This window comes from Juglans microcarpa x Juglans regia, chromosome 4S, assembly GCF_004785595.1.
Source record: "Juglans microcarpa x Juglans regia isolate MS1-56 chromosome 4S, Jm3101_v1.0, whole genome shotgun sequence".
NCBI lineage: Eukaryota > Viridiplantae > Streptophyta > Magnoliopsida > Fagales > Juglandaceae > Juglans > Juglans microcarpa x Juglans regia.
The window spans coordinates 8,043,502-8,068,026 of NC_054601.1; the positions used below are offsets into that span (position 1 = coordinate 8,043,502).

The 24,525-nt window shown below is 35.1% G+C and overlaps 1 protein-coding gene across 1 annotated transcript; it reads left to right on the top strand.

The window, feature by feature from the left end:
- Positions 1-2,131: 2,131 nt before the first annotated feature.
- Positions 2,132-3,160, top strand: LOC121263794 (RING-H2 finger protein ATL80-like). Its single transcript, XM_041166867.1, has one exon. It carries the CDS (start codon positions 2,281-2,283, stop codon positions 2,929-2,931), a length of 651 nt encoding a protein of 216 aa, XP_041022801.1. The 5' UTR covers positions 2,132-2,280; the 3' UTR covers positions 2,932-3,160.
- Positions 3,161-24,525: the final 21,365 nt, after the last annotated feature.

Sequence of the window (24,525 nt, forward strand, 5' to 3'; positions counted from 1 at the left end):
AATCTCATTTGAAAGAGAACTCACACATATAAAAGAAAGAGTAAGAATACTAAGAAATATACATATTATCCTTACTTATGAGATCTTGTTAATATGGATTCAAATCATCTAAAATTTCTTTTTGAACTCGGAAGTTTAGAGTAAGAAAAAGACAAACACGTCATTGTCTTGTTTAGTTATGCAGTTCAGATGAGAAATGAAATGATATATTTTATTGAAATATAAATAAAATATTTTTTATAATATAAATTTTTAATATTATTATTGTATTGAGATTTGAAAAAATTAAATTATTTATTATATTTTATATGAGAATTTAAAAATAATTATAATAATAAAATGAGATCACGATCTTATAATCGTATAACTATAAATCCTTAATTAAATGCTTGTAATAGGGAAGTTGAGAAAAGTCGTGGTCTTATCTCCAACAACATCAAGATGCTTACGACTTTGCTCCCCCATGTGTTGCACGACTCACTTACTTATAACTTGATCTTATCCTCACACGCCAAATGCTTCCGAGACTCTGTTTTACTTTTTTTTGAGTCTTGCTTTCAATGTGTTTCAACTTCCATGACTCTTTTAGTAATTAACATAGCCATGTCCATTTTTCTCACGTGTCCTTTATCCCTAGTAATAGCATTACCATTGGAACAAATCAAATTTTAGGCTAAAATTTTTAACCACAAAATTTAAATAAGAGTCGTAAAATACATAAACATCGCATAATCATTTTGAAAAAGAATAAGATTTATTATTAAAAAATTAATTTTTTTTACATAAATCTCATATTTTATTCATTTTTTTCAAAATAATTACGCGATAGTTGTACAATTTACAATTGTAAATATCTTTTCTCTTTAAATAATAATCTTAGCTGTCATTTTTTAGAACAACTTATTTCTTATTTTTGAAATCTTTTTATGTTTACTCTTTTGAACTAATCTCGTTCTCTCTCTTTATCTCTTTGATCTCTCTCATGAATCAACATCAATCCACTACCTACATCCATGGTCGGCAACATGCTCGACCTCCAATTCAATCGCGTGTACTCAAATCTTCAAGAAAAACTCATGTTCACTAACACATTGCAAATAAGGTTCCGATTGGATGTTAAAACGAGATATCTCAACATTCAAATATTATTTAAAGACAAATACATTTTAGTTTTAAATTTTTAATTTTTTTTATCTAATTATTATTTAATCAGTATAAATTTTTCAAACTTCTAAACAAAATATAAAAAATAATTTAATTTTTTTAAATCTCAAAGTAAAAATTATATTATAATAATATTTTAACTTTATAATATTTTTATTTAATTTTTTCTTTTTCATTTTCTAAATCTCATGAAACAATCACGGAGAAGAAAGCAAAAGAATATAAAGAATAAATATTTTTTCAAGATGCTAAAGTTGATTGCTACATTGACATGGGGTACCCCAGTAAAAACACTGAAATTTATGGATTTTGGCTGATAATAACGTTTGACTAGTTTAGTATTAAATGTAAAGAAGTGATACACTCATCAAAAATTTATTAAAAATAAATTTATAAATTGATGTGATTTAATATGATATGTTAGATCTATTTTATAATAAAAGTAATTTTACAATCTAATGTATATATTAAATCATGTAATTTGTGAGTTTATTAATGAGATCCCTTTGTGGTCAGATAATTTCTCTTAAGTTGTATTTAAATAGTGAGGTAATTTCAGATATTTTATGAATAGTAATAAAAAAATAATAAAAAAATATTAAAAAATAATAAAAAATATAAAAATAATAATAAAATAATAAATAATAACGAAGTATTATATATACCAAGATTATAATATTTTTTTAATAATTAATTAAAAGAATTGAATGGCTTAATTTGAATTGAGAAATATTTTCGATTCATCTCATCTCATCTTATTATTATAACTGTCACAAATTTTAACATAAAATACAATAAACAATTCAAATTTTTTAAATTTTAAAATAATAATAATATTAAAAAATAATATTCTAATAGTATTTTATTTAACTTTTAATTTTTATTTCAAGCCATATCATCTCAACTCAATTCACTAACCAAAACTATCAAACTATTTTATTAAATATAGTTTTTAAAACCTTGGATCCAAATTATGGACATAAAAAGAGAGAATTTTCCGTAGTTCTTCCTTCTCAGTTCTCGGCAACAGATTCCTTCGCCATGAAAGGCATTCATACCACTGAAATCATTGTGTAATTTGCGAGGGCGAAAACGTTACCCACACACGGCGCACGGATGCATATAGTACGAGCATACAAACTTCAACTGAACCACCGAAAAAACACACACTCTCTCTCTCTCTCTCTCCACATGACTCGTTCGTTGAGAATTCTGGGCGAGGCGAGCTCGCCGACCACCACTGCGACCGATTCGGGCGAACCGGTGACCGTCGATTCGGACTTCGTGGTGATCCTCGCGGCCCTCCTCTGCGCCCTCATCTGCGTGCTCGGCCTCGTCGCCGTCGCTCGCTGCGCCTGGCTCCGCCGCCTCTCCACCTCCCGAACCATCACCGCCGCCACCACGTCATCCTCGACGGCACCGCAGCCTCCACCTGCGACTGCTTCTTCTGCCAACAAAGGACTGAAAAAGAAGATCCTCAAGTCCCTCCCGAAGCTCACCTTCACTACCGAGTCTGCCGCCAAATTCTCCTCCTCCGAGTGCGCCATATGCCTGTCCGAATTCACCCATGGCGACGAGATCCTCGTGCTGCCTCAGTGCAGCCACGCCTTCCACGTGGCCTGCATCGAGACGTGGCTCGGATCCCACTCCTCCTGCCCCTCCTGCCGTCGTATCCTGGTGGTCGCCAGATGTCAGAAGTGCGGTGGACCTCAAGCCGAGGCCAGATACAAGGAGCAAGTAGACGATGGCAATAGGTTCTTGCCCTAAACCTAGCCCTGGCCCCAATTCGAATTTCTTATCAATCTCACATTAGTGTCAAGTACACTTACGAATATCATTATACTTACCTCTTTTAGGTTCAGAATCGATCTAGCAAACAAAAATCATCAAGAAAGTTTGAATGATTTCATGATTTCCCTGTATTCGATTCGTGTGTGTGTAATTAATGTAATAATATATTATAATATGGGATATGAAGGTTTCTAAATTCAATGAATTATGGCTGAAATTACTGTTACTTCCGAATGATGAATCATTGCCAGCTGTAAGATACTAGCAATGGAAATGCGATCCATATCCCCCAAGAAAGAATTTTCAATCCTCTACGAAACAAATATGAACTATGTTGGTTTAGCTTTAGTGCGCGCAACTGCATTCAAGAACAAAGTCGTAAAGAAGGTCTACACGTCGAAGACTCGTGACCAAATCCATGAATCTCTGACCGTGAATCATGAAGATGTAATCGAGGAGATTCACTAGTCGTCTTCGAAATCTCTTGTGGATGCCCACAAATAAAAAAGAGATTCCAATAGAAGAGTAACGCTATGGAAATCGTAAAGTGCACAGATATTTTACAGATATTTTAAAAAAGAGTGAGATTTATTATTAAAAAATTAATTTTTTTTTTATATAAATTTTATATATATTCATTTTTTTAAAGTGATTACACGGCACTTGCACACTCACGATTACAACTATTATTTATCTTCAATAAAATTGGGGCTTCATGAGATTTAATTGAGATTTTTAAGAAATCTCAATTAAGAATTTGACTATTTGAGTTAAGAATTTTATAGGATTTGAGTTAACTATAAGATTTCTTTCTCCATCTTCATGAAAATCTCTAGTTGATGAATGTCATAGTCACAAATTAACGTGATTTTAAATAATATATTAGATCTATTTTATAATAAAAATAACTTTACATATGATGTATCACATTAAATCACATCAATTTATAAGTTTTCTTTGTAGCTAAAACATTTCTCAATATCATATTGTTTTTACTTTTTCACATAAATTTAAGTCTTATAAATAGATTATTATTCTTTATTTTTATATAGCTTTGGCAGTTATTACCACTATTGCCTCTGTTATTTTTTCACAACTTTGGTTTACAAGACTATATTGCATGGAATAGTTCTTCATATCAGTTTTTAATTTATTAAAGTTGGATCAGATCTTGGGATTTCATGACACAAGGATTAACCCATAAACAATACGTCTTTCCGGTTAATGTGTCGGAACTTGTCGGAATATGCCAAAGTGCAATAACTAAAAGAAAAATACAAAATACAAAAAATCATCATGCATTAGGGAAAAAACAAAGGTTTTAATCTCCATAACATCTGAAAATTTGGAAGATGGCAAATGATAACGGTAGGTAGTGCCATTTATAGCAAGCAAATCGGTTGGTCGAGTACATAAAGAAGTAAACTTTTTTTCTATAAAATAAATATTTTTTTTAAACATTTTTCTATATTATTATATATTCTAAGTAAATGTGACAAGGGTTAGTACGTAGTAGCCCCACCGATTAACCACAATAAATTTAAAGACTAAGCACTAAAGATATCATTAAATAAAATACTTGGTTTCATAGTCTTTATAAGATTCTCCTTTCTATATATTATGTATATTATAATATCTTTTCTTTGTCTCGACCATTAAATAACTATTATTTTTTTATTAGCCTTTAATTCTTTTTCTTTGGACCGTAAAAAAAAAGTGAAAAAAATAACATGGATGGGCCACCCAAGTACGATAATAGACCAATTAAATGGTCATCGAGTGTATGTGCACAGTAGACTACTGGCGATTATAATATTATTAGCAGTGATCAACACACCCTCCGCATCTTTACGAAGATTTATTTAAGAAATCGGGTGCGTTACTCAAATCATTTTTTTATGGTTTAACAATCCCACATTACTCTTGATTACAAAAGCTCCAATCACTCTTACCTCCATCCGAGTTTCGATGTTGTTCCAACTCCGTCGAATCGATATCGGAGTTATCCGCTCCTTTGAGATTAATTCTAACCCTATTTAAAAAAAAAAAATAGTCTAACTAAAACGATTTCGTTTTATTAACAAAAGTCCAAAACGCAAGACTCCCTTTATTTTATTCTTATCTCTTCTCACACAGGAACTCTCTCTCCTATCTGGCTCTCCTTCTCCAACTCTTCTCTCTCCATCACTTGCATCGTCGCCAACCATTGTAGAAGGAACTCCATCTGCCATTATTTCTTATAAGACGTACAACTTATAATTTGGTTATAAGAGTTTTAATTGTTTGTTAATTGAATTATTTAGGGTTCAAAATTGTTAAAGGTATTTTTAAAATTTGTTGTTTTTGTGGTTTTTGACATTTTTGTTGTTGATTTATTGTTTGATATGGGGGATTTCTATTTTTAGGGTTTTAGTCATGAAATTTGTGGGATTTTTTTTGGAAAAAATTGAATGGTGTCCTTCAGGAAACGTCCGCTTGAACCTTCACTCAAGTGTGGCTCAAGCGAACATCATACAAATTGTTCGCTCTAGTGTGTGGCTTGAGCTAACATCGCACAGATTGTTTGCTCGAGTGTAACTCGAGTAGACGTTCAGGTTCTGTGTTTTGGTTTTGTGTTTTATTTATTTATAAAAGTATAAACATGACTAAACACATATGTTTTTTCTTTTCAATGTATTTCCAGTGTATAGATGATTTTCAAAACATGTTAAATAACGACTGTTTATTAATTTTTTCAGATTATTTCCATAGCAAATTATAGATGCCATACCATCTCGTTGCGATTCTCCATAAGAGGATGACGTACAACCATTGGTATCACCAATAGGTACTTCAGACCGTAGACTTCCATCTAAAGCAGCTACCTCTTGTGCAAGTAATCTAGTCCCAATAGATTTAGAAGATATTGATATGCTTAATGAAGAATAGGAGTTGATGAATGTTGAGGCTGATCGACCAACACGACCTAGTCAAAAAAGGTTGTGGATACGGAAACATTTCACCGAAGTTCCCGGTGATCGTGAGAACTCACAGGCTCAATGCCACTATTGTGGGTAATTATACGGTTTTTATTCAAAGAATCAAGGCACGTCAGTATTAATAGTACATCTTACGAACTACCAGCGATATAAGATACACAAAGGGTTAGTGGCAACTGATCAAATGAAGCTGTTATGAGACTTCTACGACCACTGATGGCACGCGGATTAAGAAGCTTTCAATCTCTCAATATAGTGAGAAGATATTGAGGGATGTTCTTGCGGAGATGATCATCACTAATGAGATGTCTTTTACCACGATTGACAAAGTAGGCTTCCACAAATTTGTGCACACTTTAAACCCACGATTTTCCATACTTTCATGGTATACGGTGATGCATGATTTTTTGAAAAGGCATGCCAAGGAGAAGGCAATGAGGAAATAAATGTTTGCTACCACTAGCCAAAGAGTGTCATTTACGACTGATACATGGACCTCCATAAAGAATGTAGGCTATATGTGTATCACAACCCACTTTATTGATAGTAAGTGGATGTTGCACAAACGAATTATCAGCTTCAAAGAAATTGTTGATCACAAGGATTTATCCATTGGCAAGGAGATGTATGACTGTATAAAAGGATTGGGGGATCAAAAAAATGCTTTTTATCACAGTTGACAATGCCAGTGCAAATGGCATTGCTATTGATTGGTTCAAGCGGAATACGAAAGTAAATGAGGATATCATTTGTGAGAACCAATTTCTTCATGTTCGATGTTGTACCCATATCATCAACCTTATAGTTTCTGAGGAGTTCAAAGAGGTTGATGATTCTATTACTAAAGTCTGGAATCTTGTGAGATATGTGAGGGCTTCCCCCCAACAGATCTGCCAATTTAAGGCAATAGCCAAACAACTTGATATTTCATCTTCTAGTATCTTGCAACTGAACATTCAGACTCGATGGAACTCTATATATATGATGTTGGATATAGTATGAAGTATCAAATAATGTTCGAGCGGATGGAAGTCGAGAATGGAGGCATGGGGTATCATTTGCTAGAGTCAGTTGGGAGGAGAAGGGGGCTCGGTGCACCGGACATAATTGATTGTGCCAATGTCAAGTATTTTGTTCAATTTTTTAATTTATTTTATGACATAACTATGCAAATATATTGGACAAAATATCCTACTACGAACATGTACTTCGAGGAGCTCTCGAGACTTTATGACTACTTGCAATAGAGTTGTGCTGGCAGTGTGGGTTTGTTGAATGCAATGACTATGAGGATGAAATACAAATATAATAAATATTGGGGGATGTAGAAAAGATAAATAGATTATTATTTTTTATTACGATCCTTGACCCCCGATATAAATTGGCGATTGTAAAAGATTGGATTAGGGACACCCTTAGTGATGATGACGCTGATTAGTTTATTAGATCGCTTAAATGTGATATTGATGATTTATATAGTCATTACACAACAATGGTCAGTCTTCAACCGAAGGTGGTAGCTCCTCATGCCTGACAGCCTCAACATTTTTCGGGAATGACACACATGCACAGAGTTCAAATTTATTGCAGCTATGACGGTATCATTAAAATCGTATATCGATGAATATTATACAATGTAAGTCTGAGTTTGAGCATTACTTTATGGAAGATCTCAAAGCACCTATTGAAACATTTCAGATATTAACTAGGTGGAAGATAAATTTTAGTAAGTTTCTAGTCCTTTCATGAATAGTCAGGGATGTACTAATCATTCATATCACTACAGTTGCCTTTGAGTTAGCGTTTAGCATTGGAGGTCATGTCTTGGATGCTTATCAGAGTTCATTGTCTCCAACCACCGTCGATACCCTCATTTGCACACAGAACTGGTTAAGTTCAACACCCATTAGAGTATATATCATTGATGTCGTGAGCTATAGGCTTGAATCAAGTAATTTTATGATTTTAAATTATTATTTAGATAATTTTAATTTTTTTATTATTTAATTTATAATTTATATGATTTTGTAGACCTAGCCGTTGGATGGAGAACCCCCTAACCCCTCCCCTTTATTGGTGAGAAACTCAATACCATCATGCAAAACTTGTCCGAGTTGGAGTTAGAGTTAGATGTGAGTTCATAATGTAAATGTGTTCTATTTATGTCATGTATCACTTAACTGATGATTTAGAAGTCTATAATTAAATGAGTAAAGAATCGATGTACCAAACAAAAATCATCAAGAAAGTTTGAATGATTTCATGATTTCCCTGTATTTGATTCGTGTGTGTGTAATTAATGTAATAATATATTATAATAGGGCTGTGCAGAAAATATTAGGACCCGGCCCGTCCGTGTGGCCCGACCCAACCAAAATCGCAGGTTGAAGTAACGTGCGGGTCGAACCCGCTAAAACCGTTATAAAGAAAAAAAAAAAGGGGCGGGTTGAAACTTGAAGTTCACTGTCTTCAAACAAAAGCTCAGAAACCTTAGCCTCCATCAAGAACGACTTTGCGATCTCCCGCCTTTGCGGCCTCTGCGGCTTCCATCAACTTAAAATCACAACCCAGCTTAGTTCAGACACTGGCAGCCTTTGAAAAAGTCACAAAACCTTCCAAATCCAAATATGGCTTCCATCACGCTCTATGTTTCTCTGCCATGGCTACCGTTGAAGCTTCTTCGCATGCCCCAACGTTATTGCTGAAAGATGAGCTTTGAGCCTTACCACCTCATCATCGTCCAAGATGGTGATCCTTCGAAGACCATCAACATCCCCGATGGTTTCGATTACGAGCTCTATAACTGCAACGACATCAACAGGATTCTGGGTCCCAAAGCCTCCTGCATTTCCTTCAAGGACTATGCTTGTCGCTGCTTTGCCTACATGGTGTCTAAGAAGAATTATATTTTCATAATTGATGACGACTGCTTTGTAAGTTCTTTGATTTATGGTGCTAATGGGTTTGGTTTTCTGGTATGAAGGTGCAGATCTTGCACGTTGCTTGTTTTGAGAATTTTAGCTTGCTTTCCCAGTTTCGATTTTCTTTTATTTTCTCTAGAAAATTTGAAATGATGGGGTGAGAATACTTTCAAGTTGTCGGTAATAGTGAGCTCTAGTTAAATTTGAAAATTCAAGAAATAGATTGTATAGGGATTTGTAAGGTTTTTTTATCTGTTTGTATACGATTCGGGCTCCCATTTCCTACTTCCAATGTCGGGTTGGGTCGGCCCATAGCGGTTTGACCAATTTTAAAGTCGGATCGGATCGGATTGGGCCCAAACATAGATCGGATTGGTCGGGTTGCAACCCTATATTATAATATGCTATATGATGGTTTCTAAATTCAATGAATTATGGCTGAAATTACTGTTACTTCCCAATGATGAATCATTGCCAGCTGTAAGATTCTAGCAACGGAAATGCGATCCATATCCCCCAAGAAAGAATTTTCAATCCTCTACGAAACAAATATGAACTATTTTGGTTTGTCTTTAGAGCGCGCAACTGCAGTCAAGAACAAAGTCGTAAAGAAGGTCTACAAGTCGAAGACTCGTGACCAAATCCATGAATCTTTGACCGTGAATCGTGAAGATGTAATCAAGGAGATTCACTAGTCGTCTTTGAAATCTCGTGGATGCCCACAGATAAAAAAGAGATCCCAATAGTAGAGTACTGCTGTGCAAGTGGTAAAATGCGTAAATATTTTATAGTCGTTTAAAAAAGAAATAAAATTTATTATTAAAAAATTATTATTTTTTATATACATTTCATATATATTTATTTTTTTATAGTGATTATGTAACGTTTATGCATTCATAACTGCAACTATCATTTCTCTTCAATAGAATTGGCGAATCATGGGATTTAATTGAGATTTTTATAAAATATCAATTAAGAATTTTATAGGATTTGAGTTAACTGTAAGACTTCTTTCTCTAGTCTTCTTGAAAATCTCTAGTTGACGAATGTCATAGTCACGAAAATAAATATAGACTCACAAATTGATGTAGTTTTAAATAATAATTAGATCTATTTTATAATAAAAATAACTTTATAATATGATGTATCATATTAAACCACATCAATTTATAAGTTTCTTTCGTAGCTAAAACATTTCTCAATATCATATTGTTTTTACTTTTTCACATAAATTTAAGTCTTATAAATAGATTATTATTCTTTATTTTCATATAGCTTTGGCAGTTATTACCACTATTGCCTCTGTTATTTTTCACGACTTTGGTTTACAAGACTATAGTGCATGGAATAGTTCTTCATATCAGTTTTTAATTTATTAAAGTTGGATCAGATCTTGGGATTTCATGACACAAGGATTAACCCATAAACAATACTTCTTTCAGGTTAATGAGTCGGAACTTGTCGGAATATGCCAAAGTGCAATAACTAAAAGGAAAATACAAAATTTGGAAGATGGCAAATGATAACGGTAGGTAGTGCCATTTATAGCAAGCAAATCGGTTGGTCGAGTACATAAAGAAGTAAACTTTTTTTTTATATAAAATAAATATTTTTTTTAAACATTTTTCTATATTATTATATATTCTATGTAAATGTGACAAGGTTTAGTACGTAGTAGCCCCACTGATTAACCACAATAAATTAAAAGACTAAGCACTAGAGATATCATTAAATAAAATACTTGCTTTCATCGTCTTTATAAGATTCTCCTTTCTATATATTATGTATATTATAATCTCTTTTCTTTGTCTCGACCTAATAATAACTATTATTTTTTTATTAGCCTTTAATTCTTTTTCTTTGGACCGTAAAAAAAAAGTGGAAAAAAATAACATGGATGGGCCACCCAAGTGCGATAATAGACCAATTAAATGGTCATCGCGGGTATGTGCACAATACACTGACGATTATAATATTATTAGGAGTGATCAACACACCCTCCGCATGTTTACGAAGATTTATTTAAGAAATCGCGTGCGTTACTAAAATCATTTTTTTATGGTTTAACAATCCCACCCTACCCTTGAGTACAAAAGCTCCAATCACTCTAACTCTGCCTGAGTTTCGATATTGTTCCAACTCCGTGGAATCAGTATCGGATTTACCCGGCTCCTTTGGGATTAACTCCGATCCTATTTAAAAAAAAAAAAAAAATAGTCTAACTAAAACGATGTCGTTTTATTCACAAGAGGTCCAAAACGCAGGACTCCCTCTGTTTCGTTCTTACCTCTTCTCACACAGGAACTCTCTCTCCTATCTAACTCTCCTTCTCCAGCTCTTCTCTCTCCATCGCTTGCATCGCCGCCAACCATGGTAGAAGGAACTCTAGTTGCCATTATTTCTTATAAGACTTAACAACTTATAATTTGGTTATAAAGGTTTTAATTGTTTGTTAATTGAATTATTTAGGGTTCAAAATTGTTAAAGTTATTTTTAAAATTTGTTGTTTTTGTGGTTGTTGACATTTTTGTTGTTCATTTATTGTTTGATATGGGGGATTTCTATTTTTAGGGTTTTAGTCATGAAATTTGTGGGATTTTTTTGGAAAAAATCGAATAGTGTCCTTCAGGAAACATCCGCTCGAACCTTCACTTGAGTGTGGCTCGAGCGAACATCATACAAATTGTTCGCTCAAACCTTTGCGCGAGTGCAGCTTGAGCGAACATCAACAGATTGTTCGCTCGAGTCTTTGCTCGAGTGTGGCTTGAGCTAACATCGCACAGATTGTTTGCTCGAGTGTGACTCGAGCGGACGTTCAGGTTTTGTGTTTTGGTTTTGTGTTTTATTTATTTATAAATCCACAAACATGACTAAACACATATGTTTTTCCTTTTCAATGTATTTCCAATATGTAGATGATTTTCAAAACATGTTAAATAACGACTGTTTTTTAATTTTTTCAGATTATTTTCATAGCAAATTATAGATGCCATACCATCTCGTCGCAATTCTCCATAAGTGGATGATGTACAACCATTGGCATCACCAACATGCACTTCAGGCCGTAGACCCCCATCTAAAGCAGCTACCTCCTGTGTGAGTAGTCAAGTCCCAATAGATCTAGAAGACATTGATATGCTTAATGAAGAAGAGGAGTTGATAAATGTTGAGGCTAATCGACCAACACTACCTAGTAGAAAAAGGTCGTGGATATGGAAACATTTCACCGAAGTTCCCGGTGATCGTGAGAACTCGCAAGCTCGATGCCACTATTGTGGGTAATTATGCGGTTTTCATTCAAAGAATCAAGGCACGTCAGTATTAATAGCACATCTTACGAACTGCCAGCGGTATAAGATACACAAAGGATTTGTGGCAACTGATCGAATGAAGTTGTTACGAGACTTATACGACCACTGATGGCACACATATTAAGAAGCTTTCAATCTCTCAATACAGTGAGAAGATATTGAGGGATGTTCTTGCTAAGATGATCATCACTGATGAGATGTCTTTTACCACAATTAACAAAGTAAGCTTCCGCAAATTTGTGCACACTTTAGAGCCACAATTTTTCATACCTTCTTGGTATACAGTGATGCATGATTTTTTGAAGAGGCATGCCAAGGAGAAGGCAATGAGGAAGGAAATGTTTGCTACCACTGGCTAAAGTGTCATTTACGACTGATACGTGGACCTCCATAAAAAATGTGGGCTACATGTGTATCACAACCCACTTTATAGACAGTGAGTGGACGTTGCACAAGCTAATTATCGACTTCCAAAAATTGTTGATCACAAGGGTTCATCTATTGGCAAGGAGATGGATAACTGTATAAAAGATTGGGGATTAAAAAAATGCTTTGTATCACGGTTGACAATGCCAGTGCAAATGACATTGTCATTGATTGATTCAAGCGGAATATGAAGGTAAATGAGGATATCATTCGTGAGAACCAGTTTCTTCATGTTTGATGTTGTGCCCATATCATCAATCTCATAGTTTCTGAGGAGTTCAAAGAGGTTGATGATTCTATTACTAAAGTTCGAAACCTTGTGAGATATGTGGGGGCCCAAAGGATCTGCCAATTTAAGGCAATAACCAAACAACTTGATATTTCCTCTTCTAGTATGTTGCAACTGAACGTTTCGACTCGATGGAACTCTACATACATGATGTTAGATATAGTGTAAAAGTATCAAACAATGTTCGAGCAGATGAAAGTCGAGGATGGAGGCATGAGGTATCCTTTGCTAGAGTTAGGTGGGAGAAGAAGGGGGCTCGATGCACTGGACACAATTGATTGTACCAATGTCAGGTGTGTTGTTCAATTTTTTAATTTATGTTATGACATAACTATGCAGATATCTTGGACAAAATATCCTACTATGAACATGTATTTCGAGGAGCTCTCGGGGCTTTATGACCACTTGCAACAGAGTTGTGCTGACAGTGTGAGTTTGTTGAATGCAATGACTATGATGATGAAATACAAAATATAATAAATATTAGGGGATGTGGAAAAAATAAATAGATTATTATTTGTGGATGCGATCCTTGACCCCCAATATAAGTTGGCGATTGTAAAAGATTGGATTAGGGACGTCCTCGGTGATGAGGACGCTGATTAGTTTATTAGATCGCTTAAATGTGATATTGATGATTTATATAACCATTACACAACAATGGTTAGTCTTCAACCGAATGTGGTAGCTCCTCATGCCCAACCGTCTCAACATCTTCCAGAGATGACACATATGCACAAAGTTCAAATTTATTATGACTACGACGATATCGTCAAAATCGTGCATCGATGAATATTATGCAATGTAAGTCTGAGTTTGAGTATTACTTTATGGAAGATCTCGAGGCACCTACTGAAATATCTCAGATATTAACTAGGTGGAAGGTAAATTCTGGTAAGTTTTTAGTCCTTTCCCGAATAGCCAGGGATGTACTAGTCATTCCTATCACTATGGTTGCCTCTGAGTCAGCGTTTAGCACTAGAGGTCATGTCTTGAATGCTTATCAAAGTTCATTGTCTCCAACCACCGTTGATGCCCTCGTTTGCACACAGAACTTGGTAAGTTCAACACCCATTAGAGTATATATCGTTGATGTCATGAGTTATAGGCTTGAATCAAGTAATTTTATGATTTTAAATGATTATTTACATAATTTTAATTTTTTTATTATTTAATTTATAATTTATATGATTTTGTAAACCTAGCTATGAACCCCAAACTAATTGTGTATGACAGAGATAGACACACCGTTGGATGGAGAACCCCTAACCCCTTCCCTTCATTGGTAAGAAACTCAATACCATCATGCAAAACTTGTCAGAGTTAGAGGTAGATGTGAATTTATAATGTAAATGTATTCTATTTATGTTATGTATCACTTGGTTGATGATTTAGAAGTCTATAGTTAAATAACTAAAGAAAAGATAGTATATCTGATTAGTAAAACTTTATACAGGAAATCAGTGATCACTATCGAGTCATCGACTCAAATGTATGAATTATCAGGATTGATGCAGGACTAGACTATTTAAATCAAATCCAGATTATTATTTATATTTTGGTACTGTAAATTTAATTTTATTGCAAAATTATAGTTAAAAATTTAAATTTATCATTTGCACTCGTACACATTAAATCACCTATTTTTGTATTGTACGGGATTTATTCATTGCACACAATATTTTAGTTCTTTTTTCTTTTTTTAAGATTTTTAAACGGGGATTAATTTCAGATTGAGCATTCGATATTGGGCTGTGGGCCCAAGCCCAATTTGAGTAGAGCAAAGCCCAGTCCAACTCCGATCATCGGAGCTCGAGGTAGGCATTCTGACTCTATCGGAGTCGGAGCCCACCCCTAACTACTACAACCACAAAAAGATTATATAAAAGTAATTTTATAAACTAACGTAATTTAATGTAATCTGTTAGATAAACTTTATAATAAAAATAATTTTATATTCTGACGAACCACTTCTCAATTTGTGAGATTATTTTTATATAATCTCTCTATGGCTAGAATATTTCTTTTACTGTTATGGTGGATCTAATCCTCAAGAGGCATAATACATAACAGGATTTGTAAGAACATATGAACAGCTTATGTGTCCACTCCTACAATAATCATGAGACATGCATGCCTAATCTAACCTAACCTTACCAAATCCACAATGCCATTGCCAATTGGCTCTATCTATATCCCACCCAATTCACATGTTCGATACCATTTAGGAGTAGCTCAATACAAATTGAGATTTAAGGTGAGATTTAAGTTAGTTATTCGTAATTATAATACAATAAAATATAAATTATTATATATAATATTTTCAAACTTTTCAATAAAATTAGATTTTATTTAAAATCTTTAAATACAATTTTTGTGAATTTATATTTACCACAACTTAAAAGGAGGCCTCAATGCTGATTTTGTGCCTCAATTTAGCAAGATCTTAAAAAAACTATTTAAAATATAAATAATTCAGTGTATTACTTATAAAAAACAAAATTCATTGTATTAAATATTAAATTTAGTATTATGGGGCCTTGCAAACATTGAAAACTTTAAAAATTATTTAAAATTTTATTTAATGAAATGGTTTTTATTTTTTATTTTTAAGTTAAAAAAACATCTCATTTTTATTTTTAGGAGCCTTACATAGGGTGGGGGCTTTAGGCAATGGCCTTACTATTGAGCCGACCCTGATTGCATTATCTCAGACCCAATCTAGATGGAGACTATGGAGGAGTTTAGGAGAAGGAAACCCAACAAATTACTTTACAATTTATAATTTGATCCAACAAATTACAGTAAAGAAAAATGCTGTAACTACAAAAAGATTCTATAAAAGTAAATCCACAAATTAATATGTGTAAGATGGAGGGGCGCCCAGGTGGGGCTGACCCCCTTCTTAAGGCAAAGTGTAACGCATGACTTTACTTGCTTATAACGCATGGCTTAAAGCCATGCGTTACGACAATTGAAGTCTGGCCTTTGAGGCCAGCCGTGTGGAGGAGGACTATAGGACTATAAATAGTCCTCCTCAATTATTTTTTGTGGAATTGAAAATACACAAAAATTCTCTCTTTTTGTTATCTCTTGATAAAATATTTAGCCTGTGGATTTGTTAAGTGTTACTCTAGTTTTTATACTACGTAGTACACTTCGCCACTAAGAAAAGCTTGTGATTTGTCAATCTGAAAAAACTTGTGGAGCAATTTTATAAGCTGAGCTTGAGGTATTTTTCCGCTGTGCATTCTAACATTGGTATCAGAGCATTTTTAAATTGCTTCCAATTTCTAGTTTTTTCTTGCATATGCTTGAGGTTTGTTCTTTTATCCTTTTTTTTTTTTTTTATCTGGATTAAAAAAAAAAAAAAAAGGCAGCGCTGCACTGCGTGCACCAGCGAGGTGCAGCGCGCACCACCATGGTGCAGCACGCACCAACAAGGTGCTGCGGCACCACCCTGCCGCTTGGAGGAGCTTGAGCTTCTCCGGCGGAGAAAGCAGCTGAGGCTAGCTGCGGCTGAGCGCTGCTGTTTAACGGCTACTATTCACGTGAACAATAGCCATCTGAAGGTTGAAGGAGACAGGTTTTACACGGGCTGGGCTTGGGCCCTTTGGGCTGGGTTGGGCCATTTGGCCCTTCTGTGTTTTTTTTTTTTTTTTTTAAAAAAAAAAGAAGGGTCTGTTTTGAAGCCCAATCTTGTGTGAGTCATTTTTTAAAACCACCAAATAAAAAGAAGGGGATATAAAAATAAAATAAAAATTGGCACCTCTGGGAGTCGAACCCAGGACCACCTGTCAAAGGCAGCGCGCACCACTGGGTTGCGACTTACCTTTGGTTTAGGTGGGGTATTTTTTTTAAATGTATTTGTTATACATTATTTCGTTTTTATTAAAAAAAAAAATTGCACGATTTAATATATGCTTAGATATATTGTTATATTACATGTGATCTTTTATTTAATGTTTTAGATTAAATATGATTACATGTGAATATATGGTTATATTCATGCTATTTTTTTTAATTCCATTATGTTAATATTACATGTGATCTTTTATTTAATTGTTTAGATTAAATGTGATTACATGTATATGTGAATTAAACATGTGGATATGTGATTATTTTATCATCTATGAATGTTAGGCTTGAATGTTTATACATTAGTCTTTAATGATAAAATAGAAAAGTTCCCACTAAATAGTCTTAGTTAGAATTGTCAGTGTAAATGATAGGCTGAAAAAATTGCAGTAACCCCAGTAAGAACTGTAAATGCACTGTATAGCCAAAAGACCACAGTGACCCCAGTAAGAACTGTAAATGCACTGATGGAACAAGAAAAATGGACTGTAATGGTCTTATATGAACCATCTTTGTAGACTGGCATAACAGGTTGCTGTGGTTGGAGTAGCTGTCTTTGTAGACTGGCCCAAAAGGTTACTGCGATTTTAGTAGGTTATGTCTTTACATGTGACTAGGACTAGATGACTACTTAAGATAGTGGGAGTATGGTTGAGATTTATGATGATTAATTCTCCCATATTTTTTTAAATTTGCGCGAGAATTAGGTTAGAAATTTAATAATTGGATATTGTGGCACAAGAGATGATTCTGAAGTCTAGCAATTTTTCGATCTTGCAACATGTCTAAATTATTCATTTTCTAGCTTGGATGGATGCGGCAGATTTCTTAGTTGTGTGTGTAATATTATTTCTTTGCGTATTGTAGTGAAATGACATCCAAGAGTATAGTTGCCGATTTAAACAAAGGGGAGAAATTGGATGGGGAGAACTACGACATTTGGTATCGCAAAATCCAATATGTCTTAGATGAGCAAGAGGTCTTGGAGGCCTTATCTCACTCCCTTACTGTGCCTGGGGAAGGGACCTCAGAACAACACAAGATAGATCAACTAACTTATACTCAATGGGCTAAGAAAAGTCGGTGCACACGCATAATAATGTTAAGCAGCATGCACAATGATCTAATGTGTGAGTTCGAGATCTATGACACTGCCCAAAGTATGTGGGAGGCTTTGAAGTTGAAGTTTAGTGGAACTTCAGCCACTAGGTTGCGTGGGTTAACCATGAGGTTTGACTCCTATAAGATGCGCTCTGACCACACGATGAAGCAGCATCATAGGGCTATGTCGACCATGATCCGCGAATTTAAGTTGGCAGGAAACAACCTGACTGATGAACAGCAAGTCCAGGCAGTGATAAGATCACTGCCGAATTCTTGAGAGAATATGAGCCAGAACCTGACGCATGACGAGAATATCAAAGACTTTGATGATGTTTCGCGTCACTTGGAATTGGAGGTTGAGCGCCTAAAGGCTGCTAAGCCCAATCATACGGCCTATGTGGCTGATTCTGGTTCGCGTAAGGCATCAAGGCCTAAGCGCAAGAAGTCCAAGAATGGGGTAGCTTCTGGACAAATTAAAAAGGTGTCAGGAACTTCTCAGCGCAGCAAGAGGGGCAAGCGCGGGAAGAACAAGTCAAAATTAGAGTGCTTCAACTGTGGAAAGAATGGCCACTTCGCTCGTGACTGCACTGAGCCGAAGAAGGTACACTCTAACTTTTCTCGCATTGTTTTTGTAACTAGCCATGTGATGGTTGCTCACTCCTATCCTATGTGGACTGTTGATTCAGGAGCGACCGAACACATAGCGCGAGATAGAGTCGGATTTGTGGAGTATCGTCGGATTCCAGCTGGGAGCCGTGATATCAAGGTGGGGAATGGAGCTAGCGTGGAGGTACTGGGTCTTGGTACCTACAAGCTGGACTTGCGGGGTGGCCGCACTCTTTTCCTTCACAATGTGCTATACGCTCTCGAGATCCGACGAAACTTACTTTCTGTAGTCACTCTATTAAGACTTGGTTTTCAAATTGTATTTGAAAACAATTATGTTTCTTTTTATTTGGGCCATGTGTTTTATGGCAATACTTTTCTACAAGACGGTTTTATGATATTGAATTTGGATTATTCAAATATAAATGAGTCTATTGCTTTTCTTTCTACATCTGATAATTTGGATTCATATAAATGGCATGCTAGGCTTGGCCATATAGGGCAAAATAGAATGGCTAGGTTAGCTAGAGAAGGCCTTATAGGCAATCTTGCTAAGATCATCTTGCCCACATGTGAACATTGTTTAATGGGAAAAGCTAAGAGAAAACCGTTTGGAAAAGCCACTAGGGCATCTTTTCCACTGCAATTAGTCCACTCAGACATCTGTGGTCCAATGAGTGTAAGGGCAAAATACAGAGGTGTCTACTTCATCACATTTATAGATGATTTTTCACGTTACGGTCATGTCTACTTAATCTCCCACAAGTCTGAAGCATTGGAATGCTTTAGGCGATATCTAAGAATGGTTGAGAATCAGTTAGACAAGAGTTTAAAAACTCTAAGAACTGACCGAGGACGAGAATATATCTCTGAGCACTTTAAAAGGCTCTGTGATGAAAAAAGAATGAAAAGACAGTTGACAGTGCCAAGTATGCCGCAACAAAATGGCGTGGCGGAAAGGAGAAATCGAACACTGCTTGAGATGGTTAGGTCAATGATGGCGCAAGCAAACCTACCAATTTCTTTTTGGGGGGATGCACTTTTGACTGCTGCCTACATTCTTAACCGAGTGCCTTCCAAATCAGTAACTTCCACCCCATATGAACTATGGACCGACGAGAAACTCAATTTGAATAATTTGCAGCCATGGGGTTCAATGGGTTTTGTTCACGATCTTTCTTATAAGTATGGAAAGTTAGGCCCTAGAGGGAAGAGGTGTATCTTTATAAGGTACTCAGAACACTCTAAAGGGTATGTGTTAATAGGTGAACAATCTGATGGAAGTGTGATTGAGATTGAATAACAAGATGTGGATTTCATTGAAGATGAGTTTCTAAGTAGAGGTGAGGTTGATAGGAGTTTAGAACTTCATGAGATTGTAGAACAAGAGAAAAGTGTTCCAAGGAATTTAGTTGAGAATGAGGAAGAAATTCTTCAAGCTCCTACAAATTATGAAAAGGATTTGAATCTGAGTGGGAGTACACCACTTGTCAATCGATCACAACAACCTCAGCCGCGTAGAAGCACACGTGAAAGTATTCCCCGTCGTCGTTTTGAGATTGAAAGGGAAGCTTTTATGGTAGCTCCACATGATGATGATGAGCCTAGGATGATTCATGAGGCTCTCTCATCTTCTACTAAAGATGAGTGGATGAAAGTTCTTAATGATGAGATTGAGTCTATGAAGACAAATCAGGTCTGGGATTTGGTTGATCTACCGACAGGGCGTAAGACTATTGGGAACAAATGAGTTCTTAAGGTCAAACGCAAGTCGGATGAATCAATAGATAAGTACAAAGCTTGCTTAATGGCGAAAGGATATACCCAACATGAGGGTATAGACTATGAGGAAACTTTTTCACCAGTGGTGAGGTTTGCTTCAATTCGCCTGATTCTAGCTATAGTAGCAAATATGGATTTGGAACTCTACCAAATGGACGTTAAGACAACATTTCTCAATGTAGAACTAGATGAGGAGATCTATATGGATCAACCAACGGGTTTTGTGGTCAAAGGTCAAGAGCGCAAAGTGTGCAAGCTCAAACGATCTATATATGGCCTAAAGCAATCATCCAGACAATGGTACCTCAGATTCCATCAAGTCATTCTCTCGAATGGGTTTACAATGATCACAGAGGACCATTGTGTCTATGTCAAAAGGTCTAAGAAGAGTTTCATTATGTTGTTATTATATGTTGACGACATACTACTAGCTGGAAATGATAAAGGGATGATAGTCGCCACAAAAGAATGGTTATCTTTCAATTTTGAGATGAATGATATGGTTGAGGCAGAATACATTCTGGGAGTTAAAATCTATAGAGATCGCTCAAAGAGACTTTTGTGTTTGTCCCAACAGACTTACATAAAGAAGGTCCTCGAGCGCTTCCTAATGAATGAATGTAAACCCATTGACACTCATGTTGCAAGAAGCGAGAACTTGTCTAAAGTGTTGTATCCTAAGACTCAAAAAGAAAAGGAAAAGATGGCCCGTGTCCCTTATGCTAATGCTATGGGTAGTCTAATGTACGCAATGATGTGTACTCGGCCTGACATATGCTATGCAGTTGGCTTAGTGAGTAGATTCCAATCTAACCCCGAACTGGCTCACTGGAAAGCGGTCAAAAGGATTATGCGATATCTCAAGGGAACTGCAGACTATGTGTTGTGCTATCAGGGTTCAGATTTGCAGCTAAGAGGTTACAGTGATGCCGATTGAGGCAATGACCTAGATGAGCACAAATCAACCACTGGGTATGTCTTTCTGCTCAATAAAGGCATCATTACATGGAGCAGCAAGAAACAACTCCGTATAACTTTATCCACTATGGAGGCAGAATATATAGCTTGTTCTGCAGCAGTTCAAGAAGCTGTTTGGTTACGAAGGTTCCTCAAGCATTTAGACATTGGCATGGATACTTCAGATCCAGTGATGATATTCTACAATAGCATGGCAGCTCTCGCATATGCTAAGAACTCAAAGTATCATAGAAGAACCAAACACATAGATATCAGATATCACTACATCAGAGACATGGTAGCGCAAAAGGAAATGGTTTTGAAACACCTTTCTACGAGTCGCATGGTTGATGATCCCTTAACGAAACCTATTGCAAGAGATGTCTTTAAGGCTCATGTTAGGAATCTAGGACTGCGTAGACTGTAAATATAATTTTTGTTTCAAATAACATTGAGATGTAACCTTTCCTTTAGGATATTAATACAATATGATTCAGTTCTTGTCTTTATCGTATTGTTTTATAATACACACACAAGATATGTCAACAGACTTAGATCGACTCACTCACACGAGCGATCGCCTCTAGCGCTTAAGTAGCGAGTAGAGATGAGACATTGTGTCCCTAAGTACTTGTCCAAAGGGATAAGTTGGTCGACACAAAGTTATGTCACCTTAGTGGGAGCTAAGATGAGGTCCATTGATAGGACTATGCATGGGTTACCCCACCATCCATGTAGCCTGTAGTAAGCCAGATGCGAATTCTTTTTTAACGTTTTGGAGGCGTGCAAATAGAGGAATTCGGGTTAGACACTTAAGGAGCGGCTAGACTAAGATTTGTACGGTGTTGATATAGACATATGCTCTTTAAGAAAGAGAAATCCACCGTAGTATGTGTTTCATACTATATGTGCTTATTCGACCATATGAGAAAGTGAGTAAAATGTTTCTCTCTTTCTCACTATGTGAGTCTCATTTTTTTTAAATGTCCTTTACTTTTGACTATGTCACGAGATGGAGGTTGTGATGTCTGCTACTTTGGCATGTTGTCTATGGCCATGATTGATACGGTCTAAAGAGGCATTGTTGGGAAAGCGGTTCGACCAAAATTGAGTGATATGAGTGCAAAGGGAAGACTCTTCGATATCTTATCTTCGATAGTGTTTGCTAACATCATAAAATGACACTACATCATGGTAGCGACTAAATGTTGTGAACATATTGAAATGATTTGGAGGTAGTCAAGCATTGTTCTGAGTTTTTTTAACTCAAGAAGGTTCGAAAATGCTTGATCTTGATGCGATCAAATGAGTCCAGGACATGACCAGACACTTTAGAGATGTTACTATACTGATCTTCTCTGTGAGAAATTTGGTATATGTACTCCCATCTTTCTACAAATGTGCTTGGTGGTCGCACGACCTATTTATTTGTATGAACAAGATTGAGAACATTAGAGAGATGCAGACCTAGGGTCATGCCCACTGTGTGCGAGTGGGAGATGTAAGATGGAGGGGCGCCCATGTGGAGCTGACCCCCTCCTTAAGGCAAAGTGTAACGCATGGCTTTACTTGCTTACAACAATTGAAGGCTGGCCTTTAAGGCCAGCCGTGTGGATCAATTGTTTTTTGTGGAATTGAAAATACACAAAAATCATCTCTCTTTTTGTTCACTCTTGATAAAATATTTAGGCTGTAGATTTGTTAAGTGTTACTCTAGTTTTTATACTACGTAGTACACTTCGCCGCTAAGAGGAAAAGCTTGTGACTTGTCAATCTGGAAAAACTTTTGGAACAATTTTATAAGCTGAGCTTGAGGTATTTTTCCACTGTGCATTCTAACAATATGGTTTCACAATAAAAATAACTTTACAATTTAATGTATAACTTCAAACTATATCAATTTATGAGTTTACTTATAGAAGATATCTTATTTTCCATATTATTCATCAGAGTGCAATATATAAAAAGAAAGGGGGTAAAACGGAGTCACTCCAATGAAAAGACTACTACGTTTGGGTACCAAGAGTACCTCAAGTACTCTCACTATTATTCTTTACTTTATTATTACTTTTTACCTACTTTTTTACTATTCATTACTTTTTACCTACTATTCATTATTCTATTATTACTTTTTCACTACTATTCACAAACATTCTCAACACTTCTCAAGTATTCTCACTACTCAAACGTAGCCTTAGCTTGATTTGAGCTATTTGAATTTTGGAAAAATATTTATTGCAACCTGCTGTATGCTGCAGCCGCAGCACACCCTGTGCTGCGTTTAAAAAAAAAAAAATTTGTACGTGGAGTGTGCGGAGAGTGCGGCTGATGTATAGCCGCACTCTTGAATTTTATATTCTATAGGTTCGAATTATCAAATTTTACATATTATATTTGCTATTATAATTTTTCCTCCAATAATAGCATTTGTCAATAAAAAAAAATAAAAAATTAATGACATAATATAATTTTGATTATCAAATCTAAATTAATTGTATCATTTGTCCGTCGACAATAATTAGAGGATAGTAGTGTAAGGTGGTAAAAGCATTAAACGAAAAAAAAAGCGGTAAAAGCATGTCAATTTTGATAGTTCAGGTCAAATAGTCGTATTAAGCTTTCGTCTCATTTTATTTTATTTAAATTATTACAATTTGTTTAAATTTTAATACAAAATATAATAAATAATTTAATTTTTTTTAAATTTTATAATAATAATAATATTAAGAAATAATATTTTAATAATATTTTATATAATTTTTAAATTAATTCATCTCATCTCAACTCACTATGAAACTTAAATAAGAGAAAAAAAACAATTAGGAGCTTATGCGGACATTATTGCCTTATTAAATTATAACAAATTAATAAATTAAAAAAAAGTGGGAATTGAACCCGACGTGAATCGAACATGCAACCTTCTGATCTGGAGTTAGACGTGCTATCATTGCGCCACGAATCTACCACTGATGCAATTTATTATAATATTAAAAAATAATATTCTAACAATATTTTATATAATTTTTAAATTAATTCATCTCATCTCAACTTACTATTGAAACTTTAAAGAAGGAAAAAAAAACAATTAGGAGCTTATGCGGACATTATTGCCTTATTAAATTATAACAAATTAATAAATTAAAAAATTATTATTATAATATTAAAAAATAATATTTTAACAATATTTTATATAATTTTTAAATTAATTCATCTCATCTCAACTCACTATTAAAACTTCAAAAAAGAAAAAAAAACAGTTAGGAGCTTATGCGGACATTATTGCCTTATTAAATTATAACAAATTAATAAATTAAAAAAAAAAAAAAAAAAGTGGGAAT

Coding starts and splice junctions, on each gene's coding strand:
- LOC121263794 (XM_041166867.1), top strand. CDS start 2,281: ATGCATATAGTACGAGCATACAAACTTCAACTGAACCACCGAAAAAAC.